The sequence below is a fragment of the Crotalus tigris genome, unplaced genomic scaffold (assembly GCF_016545835.1).
Source record: "Crotalus tigris isolate CLP2741 ecotype Arizona unplaced genomic scaffold, ASM1654583v1 scf7180000018048.2368360, whole genome shotgun sequence".
In the NCBI taxonomy this organism is placed as follows: domain Eukaryota; kingdom Metazoa; phylum Chordata; class Lepidosauria; order Squamata; family Viperidae; genus Crotalus; species Crotalus tigris.
This window is the reverse complement of record NW_024096794.1, coordinates 824,222-847,806: the sequence shown is the minus strand read 5'-3', so window position 1 is coordinate 847,806 and position 23,585 is coordinate 824,222. Positions and strand designations below refer to the sequence as shown.

The window sequence follows — 23,585 nt, the reverse complement described above, 5'->3', positions numbered from 1 at the left end:
TCATTCTTCAAGCAGCCTCTCCAGCAATGTAATCAAGCATTTTGAAGAAAAAACCCTATTTTGCCTAAATATCAGAGTTGTACAAAGCGAAAGAACTATTTCAGAAAGTCTGTTAAAACTAGCAAAGCACCCCTGTTTCAAGTGCTAAAGAATGTGCCCCATTCTTCAGTTATTGATAGTCTATTCATGCATGCCCAAGTGGTATGCACAAGCAGACTTTCAGATAATTTTTGAAGGACATGGTACTTCAAGGTTTTGAGTACAGCTGCTTTGGTCACAGTAGAGTGGGAATTTATTTCAAATCTCTATATACCCCAACTATACTCACAAGGGCCACAAAAATAATTGTTCCAATTTTACTGATCATCTGTCTCTTTTCTGCAATCACTTAACGAATTATAAAGCTAGATAGGAAAAAATATGTTGATGTATTTATATATTGCAAATAAAAAAGGGCATATTTCACAAAATAAAGCTCTATCCAAAAGAGCCCATTTTCTATGCAGTCTTCTTTCAACTGCATTTCCTAAAATTTGGCTGCTACAGATTGGACACACTCTAGTTGAGGTTACACAGAAGCTGCCTGTTTTCTGATGGGGTTTTGGCTCTATAAGGTAAACAGATATTTTTTGCCCCAAATTTAAGCTTTTAAAACAGTTTTTCTTTTCTTCCTAATGTTATCCCCAGTTCCACCCTATGAAACAGGTTAGGCTGAAACAGTGGCAGACCTAAAGTCACTCAGGGAGCTCCAGAGTCAAGTGGTGCCAAAACTTGTTCTTCCTCAGCCAGAGATTTATCACAAAGAGCTGGAATGTTTAAGCCAAAAAGAAAACACATTTCTAAATTATAAGGATTGTATTGGCAATGCAGACAAAGAACGGACAAGAAATTATCACAACTGATACATGGGTTCAGAGAACACAGACTAAACATTTCTTTCAGAGACACTTTTTTATCTCCTTCCCCTCACCTCAACCCTTCACAGACCAGTAGGAGAACAAACAAAAACAAGTTAAACTATCCACTGATCAAATCTAATTTTCTCTTTGTACTCTGGACATTTGGGCTCCGAATCAACCTGAAGTCGTTTTTCAGGACTAGTATAAATATTGTTTTAAGGTTTCTAGGCACACACACATTTTTAAGATTTTTAAATCCTTTAAATAGTTTCCTTAGAAGGCCACAAACCAGGGCCTTTAGTTACAGCTAAAGTGAATAAAGTAAAGACAGATAATTTGTGTACCACTGAGACTCCATATACAACCTTATCTACCAGTCGCTCTTTAATAACAGACTAAAATCAATCTTGCAATGAAATCTTCCTTCTGAAATATTCTAACCTGTGATGAGCTTAACTAGAAATATAACCTGTAAAAATGATAACACTTTTTGTATGTAAAGCAAAAATTGGTTGCATCATGATAGTCAGGGAAAAAGTGACAAAGCCTCTCATCAAATTATTTTAAAACCAACGCTATGAACTGCAGACGTCAGAAATTATTTAATCGTTATTTCTTATTGCAAATAAACACTCAGTTTGCTGTTTTACCTTTTAATCTGCTCAGGCCAACAATCATATTGTATAGGAAGGCAATTTGTTTTGAAATATGGCCCATTCTTGCCAAAAGAATCCTAAAACTAAATCTTTGATTTTCCAATATTAAGTGCTTTTGTATACTTCAGCATTTGAGAGAAATGGGGAGCTTTAAACTTCCATTCTTCCTGATATTTTTTCAATAGAGGAATCTAGAAACAAGATGGCATGAGATGGTGGCAATTAAACTACATAACTGCTATTGCTAAAGTGCAGTATTAACCTATACTATTCTTGAAGTGGCTCTGAAAACTAGAATTATTTATTTTAGCTACGATTTAACATTTACTGGCAGTGTGCAAACTTTCTGAATTCAAAATATTGTGAGTTCAAAACAGTGATTTCAACCATTCTAAAAGTGTTCTGAGTTTGAAATATCCCATTATAAGCATAAAACTTGAGGCAAAATTGTTTTGAAACTTGAACAGTTCCAATAAGGTTAGAACAATCATTCTAAGCTAAGAACAATTCTTTCAATCTCAAAACATCTTGAATTCACATATTTTTCCCATTTCTACAGCGTGTAGAATTTAAAATTTCTCCCGTGCTAGTCAACTTCAATGGAGATAAAATCTATATAGAAACTTCTGCTTTCCCACATCAAATCTGGTTTTGACCATTTTTTTTTAGGAGCTGAGACCTGGCTGATGCCTTCATTTACAGGACAGCCACATTTATTTAAGACACAACCCAGGCACCACTCACTCAATTACAAAGTCAATATCTTCCTGCCAATGTGTGCAAACATTCAGTTTTAAATTTCTGCAGGCCAAAAGAAGATGATCTCTTTAGAAGTACGCAGCTTTTTATATCTAATCTATATAGTTCCTCTAAAGGCAATTCTCTAAATTGAAAATCTCCTTTACTTTCTGAAGGGAAAAGTACTGGGTATAGAATTCAGAGAAGAAAATACTTGGACTGGTATATTTTGAAGTTGGAGAGTGAAAAAAGCATAATATATTTACTTGCATAGAAGCATAAAAATTCAACATTGATGAGAGTCACACGTTATGTAGACAGCAAGCGTACCTAAAATATTAATTCAAAAACTTTACCTGTCTGGTTCCTTCCTGCTAAGACCTGACCTCTCAAAATCTCTAGGCTGCATCCACAAGCCAAGTGACAAAAACCAAATACGCTTCCCAGTGAATTCACAGAGAAAGCAACAAGAAAGATTACTAAAAGTATACTCATTTTTCTGTCCTCCTTTAAGTAGTTCTGTCAAAAGCCGTCTGGCCTCCCATTTTACAAAATGCCACGTGTGCAGTGCGTCTCTTCTTTTGTTGCCTAGTAGTAGAGCTCAGAGGTCCGGGTGAGGGGGGGAAGCCCTAGAAGATCCAGTGATGATCCATTCAGAAGAACGTGCACTGCTCCAGTCTTAAATGTGGCCAGGAAGCAGGTACTTATATACTGCACTGTTTCCAATCCAAAGCTTTCTCCTATTTCTCTTGGACTGAGTCCTTATCATCCAATCGAACCATTTTGAAAACTGTTTTTTTCCATGGCTCCCTGCTGAATATTCCACGCCTGGGTCACTCCCCATACCCTACGATATGATGAGAGAGTAATCACTGGGTAACATGTTGTCTGATGAAAGATAGAACAGTTTCTTTCGATAGTTTCTCTGAATCTTCTTTTTTCGGAGAGTCGTGCATTTTGATACCATCATCCCATTCCCAGAAGAGGCGACCAAAGTAACAAATGCTGCGTGCAAAAAAAAAAAGACACAAAACAGTATAAATATTTGGCCCAACCGATGGAATACAATGCATTTATTTCATTGGTAGATTAATATCCATCCTTTCCAACAGGACAGGGCGGTATAAGCCATCATCCAATTTTTTCCCAGCAACAACTATAAAGAACAGATTGGGCTGAAAGATAATGAAGGGCATGAAGTCACCACTGGAAGCTTCATAACTATGGGTCTCCCTGGTCCTAGTCTAACAGGTAAAATACCACTGGCACTGATTGCAAGTATAAAGACACACACACACCCCAATCATGAACGTTTCTAATTTCTCAAAAGTACCAGGGCAAATGCATCATGGACTGTATCAAGTTAAATCAGAGAGGCCCACTCTTGCAGGGCCTATGGACAAAATCTTTTGAGGAAAATCTAAGCATACTTATTTAAGGAGTATTATGAGAGTTGGCTCACTTGCAGAACTGTTGTTACCGTAAGCACACGATGAGCAATGGTAATGCTAAGAATGATTAGCCTGAAATATAAAAATGCTCATCTGAAACCTGATGTTCTGATCCAAAAGAACGCCTGCCAATTTCTCAGAAGGTGAAAACGCTCCTTCTGCAAACAGCACTCTATTTTTACACTAGCCAATTCAGATTTATTTCTCCCTCTGCCAGTCAACTCATCCCATGTTTGCAAACTTTTTCCTGCTAGCAGGCTCATAACTACGTGCTCCATACTCCAGGGCTCTTCCCCATACATATCTGCCATTTATCATTAATTCTCGCTTTTCTCCACTATGCCCCAATTTGTTCACTCTCTCCATTGTTTAACTCCATATTCTATCCCCTTTTAAAGCATGACATTCAGTTATCACTGGATCATCTTTTTCTTTTCCCAACTCCAAAAGTTGGTATCCACCTAGAACAAAAATGTGCGCAGTGAAGGTCCACTGAGAAGCAGCGAGCACACAAGGCTGTGAGACTGTGAGGACTTTTTCCCTTTAAGGATAGCAAAGCAATCCACCACTGAGAACATGGTGGACATAATGACAGACTTATGGGGACATCATGCAGATAATAGCAGAGTTAAATAATGGAATAAAACGGTGCTTTGTAACTAACATATTACACTGAGGCTCTTTTTACAGGCCTTTGGCCTAGTATACATTTATTTTAAAAAAGAAACAAATTATATATGCTTAATGGTATCTAGCCATACTAATAAAGGAGAATAGTTGTAGCTCAGAGTTGACATGAGGGGTCTTTGATGCTCTCTGAGCTTGCTTGTTTTCTTGCAGATGTTTCATTACTCAAACTAAGTAACATCATCAGTGCTCTGATGATATTGCCTAGTTTGGGTAATGAAACGTCTGAAAGAAAACAAGCAAGCTCAGAGAGCACCAAAGACTCCTCACATCTAGCCATTTTTAAATCTGAAAAATATCAAAAGAGTGGAAATTCTGTGTATAACTTCACAAATGAGATTATTTCTTAGTCTGACATTTGGTTAGTCTGCTAAATTGATGTTATTAAGACCAAGACAATCCCTAAACTTAATCAACTTGTTCCTAAGCAACTATAATGGATTAATGACAGTAAAGGAAAAGAAAGAAAAATGGGAGAGACAGTTTATGGATTATTCATATTATTTTTATTCTTTTTTTAAAAAACCTGAATACATACAAATGTATGGCAGACAGTAGTCTCTGAAATAAAGGAAACAGTAATCTGAGGAACTTATGAAACCCTCACCTCGTCAGCCTTTATGGACACAGCAACCAACTCTAAAAACCAAGGGCTGGGAGACGAAACAATCAGAAGGATGGCTAGAAATTACGTTAGGTTGCATTACCTACAGCAGGGCCTTTCCAGCATCTCCAAAGGAAATGTTCAGGCGGTCCACAGTCTTACTTTCTAGTGCAGTGTTTCTCAACCTTGACAATTTTAAGGCATGTGGACTTCAATTCCCAGAATTCCACAGCCAGCATTGCTGGCTGTGGAATTCTGGGAGTTGAAGTCCACATGCCTTAAAATTGTCAAGGTTGAGAAACACTGTTCTAGTGCTTCACACAATTAGATTGACTCGATTCAATAATTTATTTTGTGGCATTATCTTTACATTTCCCCATGAAAGTCCACAGTGAGCAGAGGAGGGAGGGGAAATCTGCCCTCAACTGCAAAGTGGAAATGTCTATTTTAAGATGGATTTGCTGACTCAGAGCAGTCAGCATCTAATCAAATGTGGAGAAATTTTCGTCTTTACTCCATCAAGCACCTTTAATTAAACGTCTAACTTCACGTAGATCAAATATTCTGCAATCAGAAGAACTGCTACTACAAAGGCACCCTAACCTAGACAAAAAAGATAAAATACCAGAAACTGTTTTATTTGTATATCAAGTCAGAACATAGATGGATGGGATGATAGCCCAAACACAGAAATTGAGAATTTTAAAGTATCTGGCAAGGGAAATTAAGCAAATTCACAAGAATATATAAAAATGGTTCACATAGAAAGATCTGACAAAATAAATGCAGTAGGAACTATAGCAATTTTCTAGATAAAAGAAACTGTGTAAATGCACAACTTTGATACATATTTCAACATGTGTGTGCTCATGCATGCACACCTATCTCTTATTTTAAATCATCTTACTGAATAAATACTCCAGATCTCAAATTCTCTTCTTGATTTGAGACTGCTGTCAAATTGATAAAAACCAAGCACCTCATAACAAGAAATGTAACAGCCAGGTCCAACAATTACTAGCATTTAATATTCACAGTCTATTTATTTACAGTGTTTTAAGAGATTGATTATTGGATTCAAAACATTGTGTCACGAACATATAACAGTGTCTAATTATAAACACACTAAAGCTCACATGGTAAACAAATGCATCCATTACTAAAATCACCCTCAGAATAATTCAAAAAATACCAGGACTGAAGAAGCTTCCTTTTCCTAGCAAAGTACTATCAGAAAAAGTATTCAGTGTGATGATAAAAGAAAGAGGAAAGTTTGTACAAAACACTATTTACTGCACTTAGAGAGCAAAGAAAAGAGGCTCAAAGGATTCACAGTATCTGTCAAAATTCATCACTAAAAGAGGAGGAAAGCTATAAACAAATCAGGCATTTCACAAATCTTGGCAGTCTTGGATGCGAGCACTGTATTCATCTTCATTAAAAAGAGAAACTAAAATAAGAATGAAATATTTACTATGCTACCCTTCCATCCATCCAGTTACTCCTTTAAATGTTTTTTTTTTCAATATTCTTTTAATTTAAAAAATGGGTAGCTGCAATACTGCAAAGATAAGCATTAATATTTAGGATCATGTTTCTTGAAAAAAGTGCATCTGAATCTGTAAATAAAAAAGGGGGGCAGCTGCATCTCACTGTTCTGTTTGAAAGCACAATTTCTACATAATAAAAAGCATGATGAAAACCTAGAAGTGATAGCAGGAAACAAGATGGTAAATAAGTGAAAGTTTTGTGAATATCCATAATCATGATGGCAACCTATTTCCACTCCCATTCCAAATAATAGCAATTTTAGAAGTGCGCTTTCACCACGTGAAGTGTTAACACCACTTTACAATGCCTTGGTAAGGCCACACTTGGAATACTGCATCCAGTTTTGGTCACCACGATGTAAAAAAGATGTTGAGTCTCTAGAAAGAGTACAGAGAAGAGCAACAAAGATGATTAGGGGACTGGAGGCTAAAATGTATAAAGAACGGTTGCTGGAATTGGGTATGTCTACTTTAATGAAGAGAAGGACGAGGGGGGACATGATAGCAGTGTTCCAATATTTCAGAGGCTGCCACAAAGAAGAGGGAGTCAAGTTATTCTCCAAAGCATCTGAAGGCAAGACAAGAAGCAATGGATGGAAACTAACCAGAGAGAGAAGCAACCTAGAACTAAGAAGAAACTTCCTGACAGTTAGAATAATTAACCATGGAACAACCTGCCTCCAGAAGTTGTGAATGCTCCAACACTGGAAGTTTTAAGAAGAGACTGTACAGCCATTTGTCTGAAATGATATACGATTTCCTGCCTGAGCGGGGGGGGGGTTGGACTAGAGGACCTCCAAAGTCCCTTCCAACGTTATTGTTGTTGTTGTTGTTACTATGTTCTCAAAATATCAAAAGTGTAAATATCAACTAAAAGATTTCTTGCCCCTGGCATGGCATACGAAAGTGGGCAGAATGACAAAGATTGGTTGGAAAGAGATGAGAAAAATTACAAAGTAGGCGCTAGTAAAATTGTTTAAACTATTTTGAGAAAATTGAGAAAAAAAAGTTCTTCTTAAGTTCTTACAGAAATTCACATGATAAATTCAGGGAAAAGCCCAAAGTTACAGAGTGAGAAAATGGAAGAAAGATAATACAGAGAAACAGACAAAGTTTCATCAAAAAGCTATGAATGAGAGAAGCATCTCTGAGAAATATTTTTGTACATCTCCAGCTGACAGGAAAAATTCAAAAATTCAGCCTTCCTTTATGACACAAATGCTTGGCAGAGGAAAGTGAATGGTTGAGCACACTTCTTACAGAAAGCTGTTGGAAATTTAAAAGAAGTCCAAAAGATCAAAGACTGTCATCTCAAAAGAACCTCAGGCAAGTAAATCAAAACAAGTTTTTCCAAAAATACAAAACAGAAAGATTGTGAAGGAAAATGATCACAGCTGACTGAAGGCTACAGAAATTCCACAAATTTAAGATCATAAAGGATGAGATTGGTTGTTGGAATGTTCATATCTTTGATAGAATTGTGGCCTCTCAAGTACTGATCAAGGGAAGAGATTTTTCTAAAAAAAAGTTTCTCCCAATGAAATGATGAATTTAGCTTAATGAAGCAGGGAAAGAGACATCCCATATCCATTTCCAAAATATAGACTGAACAAGACAATCTGCAGAATTTATTTATGCGCAAGCTGTAAAACAATCTGTACTTCACAATGTTGTCTGCAAAATATCTTTAATGTGTCATCAGATGCAGAAAGTCATTTACAACTACAAAAAAAGCTCAGATATCCAAGATGGTTCTTTGATAGGAAGAATGATTGTAAAAGCATAGGAAAGAAGTAAGGAAAGAGCTATGAATTAAAATATAATGTAAGCCCATTATAAATTACAAACAAAATATAAATGGAGTTTATTTATAAATGATATAAAGAGTTTAACTAAAAACAGCTGATGCAAACGCAAACAGCAAATGCAATAGGTGGTAAAATATGTAACAAACTAGCATCTGGACTTGTAAACCAAAGAAATTTGCTACAGCTGGTTTAAGAAATTAGAAATGAACAATAATGAACTGTCTTCTTACTTCTCCCTTAAAGTCTGAGGACTTCAAATTCACAACTCATTCTCTTTGACCAGCAGGTTAGTTGCAGGACCCAGTACAGAAACAAATGCTTCTGCTTGGAATAATGAATTAATAATGCATGTCTCTACTTTTGGTTTATATAATGTACATATTTTTATTTGCTATTTAAAGATATTATAAGCATCCAGAATTCCCAACCACTGCCAGAAGTGCTGATACAATTGTCTTCTCTTGGACTATTCCTACACTTGGAAATCAATTTCTGGTTTCCCATTCTTTAAATGCTAATATTTCTACCTTGTAAAGTTTTGCCAATTTCAATAAGAACCTAAGACTCATCATTCTTTGAAGAAGCTAAAGAAACGTTATGACTATAAGGTGCCTATGAAAACTCTTGTTATATAAATTAATCTAAATTACATTTAATGTGCAATTTTTGTGAGAAATAAATTACCCCAATCCCCATGTGAATTCTGTTTCACCTTTTTTTCCTATCATAAAAGGATGAAAGCTGACAAGAAGCAGGATCCAAGTAGGCATCTGTGCCGGAATCTAAAATATCTCACCAGGACTTATCAGACAAAACAAATTCGGTCGATAAGGAATACAATGCCTTGGAAAGCATATTGGTTCAGAATTGTCTAATGGGGTTTTTATTTGCTTTCATTGTTTTTAGAAATTAGTACAAACATTACAGAACAGAAGGGAAAATAAATAAATAAAAAATTCTAATGTGACACTGTATCTAGCTTCCCCCTCCTGGATGAATTGCTACTATTTGCAAATTCAATACTCACTGAAATGGTGCTACAGACTCTGGGGGCAGTTGGTACGTGGCATGCTGTGTTGCCTTATTGAAGAAAAATTTTCTGTTACAGGTTTTGCTGCGTGCCATTGTCCAGGGCTCTTTGAAGAAAACCAAGAAGATTAAATCAAAAACAAAAGAGAAAGAGACACATCAAAATTTCTAATTGTATTGTTCCTTTGTACCATTCTCAGCAAAAGACTTAACATATAAACGATTGTTTGGCTAATACAGTATAAGAACATCAAAATAGACAAACAGGTAATTTCCATGGAACAGCAACCACACAATAATCACATAGAGGAAATCTGTAGGAACTATCCATGCATGCACAGGACCAACTAGGATGCAATGTTTATGCTAACAAAGAATTCTGTTGAACTGCAGGTAGTCCTCAAATTATGACAAGTCATTTAACAACTGTTTAAAATTATGACAGTCTAGGAAAGGCTATTGTAAAATGTCACGCTGTCCCATTATCCACACCCCAATGTGATCATAGTCTGGTTGTTTGGTAACTTATTCACTCTTACAACCAGATGCCAAGTGCCCCGCAATCATGTGATTGCCATCTGCAATCTTCTCTGCTGGCTTCCTTTCTCAAATGGGTAACTTGTATATTTCACAATGATTACCATTTCAAAAAATAAAATAATTCTATTCACAGAGAGGATGGTGGACAAAAAGATTTCAGTTCAACCATAGCAAAATTGGCTGTAAGTTTCAGGCCCCCTGACCCCAAGAATTCCTTGTTTTTAATCCTGGGTAGAATTGCTTGCATGCAGATAGAACTGCTTTACCACTGGAGCACTCTCTTGTATCCATTCATGGATCAGGAGTTTCTAATCACAATTACTCATACTTTGGTCACCTTCCATTTGGACTACTACAATGCACTCTACATGGGGTTGCCCTTGAAAGCCACCCAGAACAATTGGTCCAGTGCAGCAATGTAAGTAGTTGTAAGTTTGGTATGCTCATATAATACCACTACTTTGTGAGCTGCGCTGACTTTCCATAAACTTCCAAGATGCTGATTATTGTCCGTAATACCTTTCATAGCACAGGATCAGGTTATCTACAAGATTGCCCATCTCCAGTTATCTCTGCCACTCCCAACAGATCGAATAGAATAAGCATACTTTGGGTCCCTTATACAAAACAAAGTTATCTAGTACAACCTAGCAGACATGCCTTGACTCTTCGCCAGGTATTGCCAGTTGATTAGTTAGCATTCAATTTTTTTTCATATATAATAACTACCCATTGTAAGTTGACCGGAGTAGCTCAGTAAATTGGTGGCCTTATAAATCAAATAAATATTGTTAAAAGAGACTTAGGATAAAATCATTGGAGTGACTCAAAATATAATTAAAATGTGCTGGGAGGAACATCTTATACTTCCAAATACTTCAAGAATTAAGTGTACTGTATTTTTTTAAATTCATAAGTAACCCTGCTTTGAACTAAAAAGGTTGTGAGGTGGTTTTGTGCTAGTTGTTAATGATGGCTGGTAAGGAACACAAATAGCATATAAAGAAGCTAATTACAGCAATCTTCTTTCAGCATTTTAAAGTTCTTTTCAAGAAAACAAACAGAAGAATCCAACAAGCTCTCCTTTGGCCCCTACCATTTTCTATGCGTTTTCTACCACCTCAGCTAGGAAGAAGAGATTAAAACATAACAAGGGGGCAACAAATCAAGAAGGAAAAAAAATCTTTGTTTTTTCTCATTCTACAAAGAAATAATAATAAAAAGTGTCCTTACTTAATTTTCTCAACATCCCCCCCCACACACACACACACACAAAAGTGACATTGACCCAACTACAGTACTTAAATTCCAGGCCTTAGGCTTAACTATTATATCAGATATGGCTAGAAATTGATTTACCGCTGACAGTCCGAACGATGTACAATCCAAAAGGTACAAAATGCCTGTCATCACGACCGGTGTAGGATAGCCGTGGAATTCCACCTGAACTCTTGATAACCTTCATCTCTAACCTAAATTGCCAAACATATGAAGAGAGAGAGAGAGAAAGAATAAGAATGAGAAATAATCATAGAAGCTCTGAGAATCAATATGACTTGCTAGCAGGTAAAGAGGACTTGGACAAAGAGATCTAGTTTAAATTCTTGTTCAATACAAATTCAGTGTTGGCCAAATCAATACAACACCTTATCTCTCTATCAGAAATAATGATTTATCTCAGACAGATGCTGTAAAGATGAAGAAATCATAAGATGTTTAGATCACAGTGTTTGGATGAAGCTTGGTACCCTTTTTTAAAAAATGTAGAACTCTACTGTCTTCCAAGAATTAACAGCCATGGTGGCACAGTGGTTAGAGTGCAGTACTACAGGTTACTTCTTCTGACTGCCAGCTGCCAGCAGTTCGGCAGTTCAATTCTGATCGGCTCAAGGTTGACTCAGGCTTCCATCCTTACGAGGTCGGTAAAATGAGGACCCAGATTGTTGGGGGCAATATGCTGACTCTGTAAACTGTTTAGAGAGGGCTTTAAAGCACTGTGAAGCGGTATGTAAGTCTAAGTGCTATTGCTATTACTATTGGAGTCCTGTCCCTAATATTATAGTGCACCTTCCAACTTCAACATGAAACCCTGTGATAAACATGGCTGCTGGCTGGGTATTCTCAAGTCTCCAGAACTGCAGAGCTAATAAAAATAATTTGAAGTGTGAAGTTTGAGGAAATAACTTTCTCATCCATTTCCAGGGGTTGGTAGAACCTTGAGGCCATTACATTCATCGGAGGTTGGCAAAATGCCTGCAAAGGCTTTGAATGAGGTATTGAGGGACTCAGAATATTATAAAGTATAATAAGCATAAAAACTGTTGAGGGGAGCTAAGGTCAAATTCTTCCATGAATCTCTGCCATAAAGGAAATTCATAACTTACAAGACATAAAGTGATGAGGAATATTGATGAAATATTTTTAGCCCTAACTATGACTGCATACAGTTACACTGCTTTTTTTTTTTAAAGCATTTTTTTCAATAGGTAAGCATCTATCCCACTCTTGTTTTAGGCAAAAGTGATATCTTCATATTAAACTGCAGCTGGTTTTTTTTAACCCTAATGATTTGGCAACAAGGAATAAGCGATTTTCCTTCCAATATACAGTCTATACATTTTTTTCTACAAGCTGATCAATCAGAACTTAATAATACTGCTTTCCCAAACAGTAGCAGAATTCTGAGTTTTCAATCTGCAAATTAAACTATTTTTTTAAAAAAAATCTGAGAACTTACCTGAGAAAGATCTTTTCCATATCCTCTAGCCTGTACACTTCCTTCACTCTGTGGGAAAAAATCAGTAAGCTGGATATGTAGGCTCTAAACTTCCTATAAGGCCCTTCTAGAGAGAGTTGGGAAGAAGCTACGGAACTTTTGCTGAGTATTTTCAATACCTTGTCCTTTAAGTATATGATGACCCCACAGAAAATGAGAAACTGTGGCCTTCGTGATTCAAGAGAAAAGATTGAAAGACTAAAAAACAATAGATAGTATACCACAAAGCATAACTGCATATAGTTTTTAAATATTGTTTCACTCTCAAGATCATTATAGAATTGAATCTATAGATCTAAACATGGCTGGACTGCAACAACACCCATCCATTTGGAAATTCCAGATAGCAAAGTCAAACAATTCTGCTGAGCATGAAACAAAGTTAACCTTGCCATAAATTGTTGCTAAATCAGCAAAATGCAGAATTATCCATGTAGAGAAAATTAAAGCTGGCTTTTTGAAAGTCTGTTCCAGAGTTATACAATATATGCTAAATAAAAATCATAAACGGGCTTGGTTTTGGGGGAGATGCCTTGGAGCCAGTGTGCACTGCTGCAAGTGCCTTGACGCATCCCTGTAGTGTCCTTGGCAAAGATTTTTCAGAAGTAGTTTGCCACTGCCTGCTTCCTGGGGCTGAGAGAGAGGGACTGGCCCAAGGTCACACAGCTGACTTTGTGCCTAAGGTGGGACTAAAACTCACCCAGTTTCTAGCCTGATGTTTTAACCTCTACACCAAATATGCTTTTTCTTCCAGGAGTAAAAAGTTTATTTCCAATGTGAGAAAGTCCTCCCAAAGTGAACTGAAAAAGCCTTCTCAGAAGGCCAACCCCACCTGTAGCCTTTGTCATTATTCAGTGGTAATAGAGCATGTCAAAATTCTATCCATTATATTTCATCCTCATAATCTCAAAGCCAAGAAAAATCCAAGAGGACTTGTTCACCTGATGGGGCTCATATCTGGGCGGCTAGGTTTAGAGACAGCTTTCACAAACTTTTCTGCCATCTGAATTCTGCAATCAAAAAGAGAGATTTATACATGGTTACAGTATTGGAAACAACAATTAGTAGAACTTATATGAGAATTTTCTGCAGTGTCTGCTGGGCAGATATTCCCAAAACAAACATTAAAAAATGATTGGATTTAATAATTCAAGCCTCTTTTTGAAGAAAGGTGATTAGTTGTTACTTAGTCTTCTTTCCTACAGGCATGTCTCCTTTGATAAAATGGACAGAAAGAAAACACTAAGGTTTGCTTCTAATATTGATCTGAAGAATTGTCTTGAACAGTGCAGATGAAAAGTTAAAAGGAGCCCCACTATCCCACAAATATATTTATGCAACAGCCTACCCTAACTCTACTTACCGCTGATTGAAATGCTGTTCTCTAACATCACTGCCATTCAGCACCAAAGCATCCAGGATGTGAATGGCATTGATTTTTCGCTGGGCTTTGCCCTAGAAAGGAAGGGAATTAGGAACATCTTAGAGTGCTACTCTTTGCAAAAAAAAATGGGCATGTCTGCCTATAACAGTAGTCCTCATGAGTGACCACAGTTTACTAAATGTAGATGCCGCCCATCTCACTTTTTCAACAAACTGTAGGTGGGTGAATCTAAAATTTAGTGTTTTCCAGTTTGGATCAATATGCAGATTTTCAGGCAGAGTGATGGAGACGCTTTAGTTCAACTGGAAGATACTCAGAATAGAATGCAGTAAGTTAGGATCAGAAATTCAGTCATTAAGTGAAACCGTAACAATGCTTAATCTTACTTCAGGTTTTTTTTTCCTTTACAGACCTGCAAAAGTCATAAATGCAAGGATTGGTCATAAAGTTATTTTTTCATCACTGTCATAACTGCAAACAGTTGCTGTATGAGCCTATTGCTAAGTGAGGTCTACTTGCATTCAATCTGATTGTTTATTTCAGTAAGATTAAATAGCGGAATTTTTAATCAAAAGATGCCCCTATCAATTTCTCCCCACTATCTTCTATGAGCCTTGAGGTTGAAAGTAATTTATCTTCTGACTGGCTTTTATATATTCTTTTTTTTTCTTTTTTTTCCTTTTTATTGATGTTTTATTTTATGGCGTGGCTTTGGATTTACAAACAAGCGTAAGAATCAATGAAGTTATTTCTCTGGAATTATCATGCCTGCAAATGAAAAACCACTCTGTCTTAGAAATGTGCAATCTGAATCTTTTCAGCCTCCAGCCACTGGGTCAACACTTCAACCACCCCTTTGGCCCAGCGATAAGAAACATTATGGAGTTTTTCTCCGAGACTCCCTCTGCTTTTCAACTATGTGATGCTTACTTTAGGGATTATAATACAGGCTTTATGGATGTTTTCCCTACATCAAAATATCGGAAATACTGTCATTTTTTGCTATTGTGGCCACAGTTAATCTTTCAGCCAATGTTTCTCAACCTCAGCAACTCCCTTAGTTCCTTGCTAGCACGCTGGAATTGCAGTCTATGCATCTTAAAGCTGCTGAGGTTGAGAAACTCCTAGCCAAACATAAGGGATCTTTTTTTCCGTCAAGGGCTAGATCTCCTGAGGGACACTTTACTGAGAGCTGCACAGTGGTTATAAATGGGCCAGCAGAAAGATTGGTTAGGGACTATGCCTTTGCTCTCTCTCCTCTATCTTTTCATCCATCACACTATTCCGGGAAGGAAACAAGCCAAAAACATTCTCGAAAGAAAAAATTTCTGAAGGTCATCGACCTCTCCTTTCAGCTCAGGAACAATTTCCACAGAAAGAAGTGTATCCCGTGGCAGTTCTATCTTCAAGTCCAGTTTGGTCCAGCGATCTGATTGGCGACCAAGCCACGTATATATCTGAGACTTCTGCGTATAAGCAAAAAAGGAGGCAGACAGATTAGAGAGAGAAGCAGTCCGCTGAAGAAACTACATGCTCTCAAACAGTTTGTAGTATAACAGGTGAGAGAAATGTGCATCCAAACTAGGAAAATGTTTTAAGATGGATATGAAACAGATGTTATTACAAAAGAGAATAAACAGTTTTCGGTTTACTTAACAAGCCTCTCTAACTATTCCCAAAAATGTGAGATTTAATTTCACATAAGAAATATTAATTATTGCAACCAAATGTTGATGAAATGAGCAGATGTATTTCATCAAATTATGAAACACAGTTTTCATTTATCTCCACAATGACAAGGAGAATCCACTGGTCAAACTATCATCTTGATAACTTTTTGTTCGTTTTGGCTGTTGACTCCCGGTGACCCCCTGGACAACCAGAAAGAAAAATATATAAAATCTAAACAAATTCCATCTTACTTAAAATATACTATTTCACCTACTGGTATTAACCAATATATTTAATTATCACATACCCCTAATGACAGAAGGAACTTCTGCTCACTTCCAGATACCATGCATCTGTAATCCAGCACTGGTCGAATTTTGTCCAAAGTTTTTGAGTTGAGAGGAGTTGGTTTATAACTAAAGATCTCTATGTTAGTACCCTAAAGCAAAATTGAAAGAGACAGAAAGAAAGATAATTCCACAATTTATTTCAATATGGTGACCTCCAGAGATCTGATCTGTAACTTTCATCAATCATGTCTACTGAGCAAGCTGACCAAGCATAATGAGAGTATCTGAAAAAGACTAAGTTGAAGAAAGTAAAAGGCTAAATCTATGACTGGCATTAAAATACATCACTATGCTTTATGTACTGAAATAACACAATGTGCTACATTCAGAACCTATCAGCATGATAAATGTGTATCAGCCTGCCTATCTTAGCATAAAATAACTTCCATTAAGCTTGTTCCTTCTATATATCCCTTTTCCTACAGTTTTAGAAACGTTTCAACCAATTGCATTTGACCGTGGTGTCTAAGTGAAAGCCTTTCACAGTGCCTTTCAAGCAGCAGCTTTACCGTTAAACAAAGAACAGCTGACATTAAGTCTTGCCAGGTTTTTTTTTTTTTTAAGCTTTGCTCTCTATGATGGCACCATACAGGACATGAATGCCATCTGAATATCTCAACACAGAAAGTGGGGGAGAAAATCTTACCTGAGTTAGTTCATAGAATTTGGTCAAGGGATCAGAAGAGGATGGAGCAATTCGAGCTTGGTCTGGAATCTAGAAAGATTAGTTGGTTAGTTTAAAATTATAAATTACCTACATTTCCCTGACTTTTATATTATGCAAGGGAAAAAAAGCAAGGCATTTTACTATAAAGAAAAAAAAATAGACAATTTTATCCTAGATGCTAGTATTGAATCAAAAAAAATTCCTTTTCCACACATATTTTTATCTTCTCAATCCTCCTTCCTCATGAATCCCACACAAAGAACAGTGGGAATTTTCTATTATAATAAGCTACCCGTGTGGCCTTTGTCCATGCCTGCAAATTATCCAAAAGAATTAGGCAGTTCATTTAAACGTGAATGAGAATGAGAGTTCCTCTTCAAATCAGTAAAATACCTTTCATGCAATATACATTATTAGCCTATAAAACATGTGGCAATAAAAATCCCCCAAATTCAAGATCCATGTAGAGAAACCATCCTGCAATGAAACTATTAGTTCCCTTCAACTATTAGCAGTAAACTATATTTAATTCTGCTGCATTATTTACTCTGTAATTTTCAATGAATATTTATTATATTTGAAAAAAAACCCTATAGAAAATATTTCAAACCTAAAATGTTTCAGAGATCCTTGCAAATTCTCAGCTAGCAATCTCAATTTGGAGCTATCATAACAATATCAAGATTTTTTTTTTTTACTTTGAGATAATTAGTTGAGAAAACACTGCATTATGATTCCTTGCTTATAATTGCATTTTTTTATAGATCAATTATACGTTTTTTTTAAAACGGGACAAAACTATTGCCATAATAATTGCATCATTCAGGATAGCAAAAGATTTGTTGTGATTATAATCGTGGGGTAAGTTAGATGGCAATTTTATTTTTGCTTCCTTTCTCCTAAAAACAAGGGATATATATTCCAGCTCTCTCCTTCATCCTTTTGGTCAGCTGGGCCAACCAGCAGTTTTTCTTCCTCAACAATGAGTGCCGACCACCCATCCAGAACTCCAGGAGCAAGTATTTGCAATCTCCACATTCTGTGCTTTTTATATACAGAACTGGGTCTCTCTTACTCTCACAGAGACTAGCAGAACAAGCTGCCATCTGAGGAAGAAGCAGGATTATCAATTCAGAGATGAAATGCTATAATTTTAACTTCTCAAGTCTTCTCTACAGTAATAGGAGTAAAAGAAAAGTAACTCGCAAAAGGATGAGATTTCACCTGTAAAATAGTAACCTCCAGCTGTGTTTCAGACATATTAAAGAGGATTTTGTCAGCTGGATGAAGCCGACAATATAACTAGTTTAAACAAATCATAAATAATGCCAGACTAGATCAATTTGAACCTGCAATTTTATTAAAAACTGAGATCATCTGGTTGCGAAGAGTCATCCTGAGCCTACCTCTTGACCTTCTAAAGACAAAAGAATCCTTCCCGATAGAAAATATATGATGACCTTATTTGGAGTTCAAAAGCCTAGTTCTTGTGTTAAGAAAGTTGAGAACCACAAAATACAGTGAGTGTAATATTTTGCTTCTTTGTCTTACTCACCCCCCAAAGTCGGAGGCATTCTTTTCGGATATCAGCCTGACGTGGTTCATTCAAAGTCCTAAAAGAATATATAAATGTCTGTATCTTCCACCAAAAAGACACTTCAGGTTCTTTTTATCCCATCTACTCAATGATAACTTATTACTATCCATTCATCTAGTCACTGAGTCACATTGCTCGAGTTGGGTGACCTTATGAATAATAAATAATACATAAAAAACAGCGCAGGTATCCTCAACTTACAACTGGTCGCTTAGCAACCATTTGACGTTACAGCTGACCTACCTTGGGCTATTTACGACTCAGATTCAAACTTCCAACAGTCACCACCACCACCTCCCCACAGTTACATGACTGAACACAGCCGCTTTTTACAACCATCATGACTTACGACCATGATGAGCAGACTTCATTATGGTCATAATTTGAGGACTACCTGTAGTTTTTGAAACCCAATGCTACCTCATATATAAACTTATTTCCCTATTAGTATGGCATTCTTGCTTTTGAAAAAATTCAATCTATAGTAGCTCAAATAAGAAAAAGCCAACCTACCATATTACAGATTTGGGCCATAAAAAACACTGCTTCTACTGAAGGAAAATCAATAGGACAAATTTAGTGACAACACACTAGGTAGGGCCCAGTGACTTGAAAGACAATAAAATCCTACTAATTTATATCAGTCCCACTGTAATCATACTATGGCTAAATTTGCACCTTACCACTACAAATGAAGATTATATCCATGTGACTAACTATGTATCTCAAATAATCCACACATTAATTTCCAGTAAAGTCCTTAAATATGGTTTTGTAGAACACTTTGAAAATATCAAATCTACTTACGTGTCTTGAACAAAGGCATGAATTTTGGCCAGGGCTTTAATCTGAACAGCACAGAGTCTGCAAGAGAAAACAGGTCTATTCTAAAGCATTCAGAACCTGTTAAATGAAAGTCTTATGAATCAAAATATGGATAAAAAATAAGAGGCAGAACAAAAATAAAACATTTACATTTATACCACATTATAACAAAACACACCACACTGATACTGTTAGAAATTGAGGAACAATTCATTTACACTTTTTGCCCATGATATTTTTCATTGGGTGAAATAAAAGAAAACCAAAAATTAATATTAGCCAGGTTTCTAGTGATTACTGGATCTCTTATCTATAATATTATTGCACAACAGGGATACCTACACCTCCAAAGATCCTAAACCAATGCTTTAAGCAGCAAAATAGTAGCACCTCTCTGTTATTTATTAACCCCGAACCTTTCTTTGGGTTGTCACAGAAGCAGGAAAGAAGACTTGGCGACTTTAACACAGAAGACTAGAAAAACAAAGGGTCTACTCTCATGAGTACAGAGCACAGAGGGATGTTTGAAGCATTTCTTTCAAATCATTTTCAAATGTGCACAGGGGACACAATCAGCCGCCCAAAAATTTGGGGTAGCCTAGCCTCAGTAAATAACGAATCGGATATAATATTCTATTTCACAACTTGCCTTTTGCCAAACATACACAATGACTTAGGCTTCTTTAGATTAAGAAAAAAATAATGAGTCTTGGAAAAGCGGTATCTTGCCTACGATATCAGAATGGAAGACTAAATTGAGAGTATATATGCACAATAGAAGTTTAACTAATTCAAGCAGGAGTGACTCCCTTATATACAATATATCACAAAGCAAGGCAGATTTGGATACCTGGAACATGTTTTTCAGGGCTCCAATAGAAACTAACAACATCTACTAATGCTTGGTGTAAAGTGCTACTATCTAATCTGTGACCAGCAATTAGGGATACAAATAGAAGGGGATGGGAGAATAATTAAAAAGTGTTTATCTTTTTTCACTGTGTTTTGAAATTCAGACAAAGAGTCTTCTTCATATCATATTTCTTTTTTAACTTTCTTTGCACTTTATTATTTCTTTTCTCCTCTCTGCATTTCAGTATTTTAATAACACATGGATAAAAAAAGAAAAAAGTATCTTATAAAGTATGTTGTTATGTAAACTATTAAATTTAAAAAGATATTCAGTGAAGTAACTGATAATTTTCAGATAGTAAAAATACTTGGTAAAATCACTAGCAAAAAGAGTGCCACTATGTATGCAAAGACAAATCCTTTATTTTTTCCTGCAGATAGTTTTTTTTTTCTCTCAATGTATTAACCCACCTTTTATTTGAGTGGATCATATAATCATAGAAATCATGATCGCCTCTGATTACTTCCAAAGGAACAACAAGATTAACATCTTGGTCAGAGTTGCGTAGCTGGTTGATTTTGATGTTCACTGTGAAAAGATAGTCTCTCACTTCTTCAATTCCAGCTTTTAACCCACGGCATATTACATACCTGTAGAGGCACAAAATACTTTTTTTCCTTGTTTTTTGTGGGTTTGAGTTTTTTACACAACGATTAATACTTTTTTGTTAGATTATAAGGTAAACTCATGTATATATGCTTCTGAAGAAACATAGATCATGCTATTAGAAAGTTACAGTATTTCCTGTAGTCTAAAGTTTTTGAAGGACAATGGATACAGAATCATCTAATGCTTTCTCTGATCTTGTTATTTTTCCAAACTATCTGCAACTGACAGAAAAAAAAAACTGCATGAACTAACAATGGGCTCTGATCAATTGTAGATTGTGGTCATTTTGTCCCATTCATACTTTAATATGCCACCAAATATTAAGCTATAATAGCTGATTCAAACATTTCCTACATGATTACTAATATATATCATGTTAAAAAAGTTTGGTGGCAAATAAAAAATATATTCTTACCCAGTGCCCCTTGTCTCTTCCTCAACTACCTTGCGTAATTCCTTCTCTTTCTCCAGTTCCAAGAATTGAAAATTCACAGCCAAAACCAGTCATAAAGTATGTGTCAAGATTACAACTGCATCAAATCTTTTATCACTGTTTCCTCATTCAAAAAGATTGCCTTCACAGTTCTCACATCTCACCTTTCTGAATTTGCAGGACGGCTTGTCAGAGGTTTGAAAATTGATAGACGTTCAAAACAGCAATACAGCAAATACACAAGGCCAACACTGAATGGTGTGAATAAGTCAAAGGTTTTGCAGAGAAAGTGCCCTCCTGGAGAAAAAAAAAAACAATGAAAAAAGAAAAACACATACTATTTTATATTCCATCTTTCCATCAAGAAATTGAGTTTATATTTCTGAAACCTAAATGAAACCAAGACAGAATGCTCTGGTTCTAGCTCCCTAATGAGTTTGTGCTCATCGAAGAACTGAGGGTATATTTTCTCATTCTGTCCCAGGCTTTATTAGATAGCCATCTGCTACATAATTTATCATAGCAGTAAAACCTTACCCACAGACATCTTGAAAAATTAAATTGTGAAAATCTTGATGAGCTGGTGGTAGTCATGGCCATTGCACAAATCCATCTTATGCCAATTGTGTCCTTTTTTGTTTCATGCCACCCTGGTTCAGGCATATCTTGTTCAGCTCTCATTTGGATTACTGCAATGCACTCTACATGGGGCTACTCTTTAACACATTCAGAAGCTACAATTTGTCCAGGTTGCAATGGCATAAGTACTTATGGACATATCACAATACATCCATTTAACGCTATTACTATAAAGACCTCTATTATCCTGCTACCAGAATATCTACATATATCTAAATACATTTTAGAAACAGCAATTCACAATGACAAAAAATAAAATAAAATAAAAACAAAAACAGCCCAAACTGGAGAACCTTGTCACTTACAGTCCAAAGCTTGCAAAAATATTTTCAAGGGAAATGCTTCATAAATAGAGAAAGACAAAACAGACTGGAGAATATCTACCACCAAAACCACAGAGGAGAATAAAATATAGAGGTAAGCCAAAATGGGACAGCACCTGTCCGTATAACAGAGAGTCCTGTGAGGAACTGACAAAGAGTCAGCTGCTTGCTTAAGATCTCTTGGATGTTTTCCTGCCCTTCTACTGAGAAGCCCTGAAACACACAAAGTTAAATACATAATTGTTTAATATCACCATCTGTATAATTAAAAAATAATGGCTCTTCAGTTTTTTTTAGTGCTATCTTCCAACCAATCCACTATCAGAACTAATCTTTTCTTCTCTGGAGTGCCTTGTTGCACCTTAGCCGACTGAGCAAAACATGGGGCTGCCATAAAAAGAGGGAATTAAGCTATTTTCCAAAGCACCTGAAGGCAGGACAAGAAGCAATGGGTGGAAACTAATCAAGGAGAGAAGCAACCTAGAACTACGGAGAACCTTCCTGACAGTGAGAACAATTAATCAGTGGAACAACCTGCCCCCAAAAGCAGTAAATGCTCCAACACTGCAAGTTTTTAAGAAGAGACTGGACAGCCATTTGTCCGAAATGGTGTAGGGTTTCCTGCCTGAGCAGGGGGTTGGACTAGATGACCTCCAAGGTCCCTTCCAACTTTACTACTACTACTATTACTACTACTATTATTATTATTATTATTTCTGCCACTTTCTCATCTCCCAACACCAACCACAGTAGAATATGCTTGTCGCCTTTCTGCTCCCTTCATTTGTTTATTTTAGCACCAAATTACAACTGAGATATGTAGATTTGGGATCGAGGGAGAGAACAGAAAATAAAAGCAGTAGTGAAGTATCTTCTCTCTGGTTATAAGCTGATGGGCATCATCTGTCTAAAGGATCATGTCTTCCCTTTCACCTCATTTTTCTATATAATCCTATTGGCAGTACTCACTGGACATTCTGGGAGTAGATGGGGGTTATTTTATAGTAATTTTTAATGAACCACTGCTAGTCTGTTGTAATACACTATCTGTTTTCAATAATATCCAGTTCAATGACCAAGGTTACTCTGACAGAGGACAGCAGCACTCAGGTCTTGTACATTTGTGGCAGATATGGAAAGGAAAAGGGTGGAGTTCAGATTCATATTACCTCCAGAGAGTCTTTTGGAACTTGGACATGAATGGGGAGATGATAATTGACTTTCATTGAGTTTCACAGGCTCTTGACTCCAGAGTTTGCTATGTTATTAAATATAGACATATTCCTCTAGGATATATTGACTATGCATAGTTAAATCCATATAATACCAGGAATCAAGTTCAATTCAAGGTATTTTATAACTATTGCAGCTAGATAAAATTTGTCAACTATATCTCAGACCTTTCACAAAATGTACTTGTCTTGACCAAAAAACTC

General features: G+C 36.3%; 2 protein-coding genes across 3 annotated transcripts in view; one reads left to right on the top strand and one right to left on the bottom strand.

Annotated features, from left to right (window-relative positions):
* CCDC167 (coiled-coil domain containing 167) overlaps positions 1-11,309 on the top strand; it is a 37,923-nt gene extending 26,614 nt beyond the window's left edge. The window contains exon 4 of the mRNA XM_039347050.1: positions 9,502-11,309. Within this exon, the coding sequence (XP_039202984.1) occupies positions 9,502-9,554 (53 nt within the window). The 3' untranslated portion in view covers positions 9,555-11,309. The remainder of the gene's footprint in view (positions 1-9,501) is intronic.
* Positions 837-23,585, bottom strand: part of CMTR1 (cap methyltransferase 1) — a 40,949-nt gene continuing 18,200 nt past the window's right edge. For both annotated transcript variants that reach the window (XM_039347047.1, XM_039347048.1), the window contains exons 11-24: positions 22,266-22,362; positions 21,352-21,484; positions 20,556-20,735; positions 19,215-19,271; positions 18,366-18,423; positions 16,790-16,858; positions 16,101-16,232; positions 15,466-15,588; positions 14,102-14,193; positions 13,680-13,748; positions 12,700-12,747; positions 11,322-11,434; positions 9,421-9,529; positions 837-3,298 (exon numbers count right to left, since the gene is read on the bottom strand). In XM_039347047.1, coding sequence (XP_039202981.1) covers positions 3,163-3,298; positions 9,421-9,529; positions 11,322-11,434; positions 12,700-12,747; positions 13,680-13,748; positions 14,102-14,193; positions 15,466-15,588; positions 16,101-16,232; positions 16,790-16,858; positions 18,366-18,423; positions 19,215-19,271; positions 20,556-20,735; positions 21,352-21,484; positions 22,266-22,362 — 1,416 coding nt within the window. In that variant the 3' untranslated portion in view covers positions 837-3,162. The remainder of the gene's footprint in view (positions 3,299-9,420; positions 9,530-11,321; positions 11,435-12,699; positions 12,748-13,679; positions 13,749-14,101; positions 14,194-15,465; positions 15,589-16,100; positions 16,233-16,789; positions 16,859-18,365; positions 18,424-19,214; positions 19,272-20,555; positions 20,736-21,351; positions 21,485-22,265; positions 22,363-23,585) is intronic.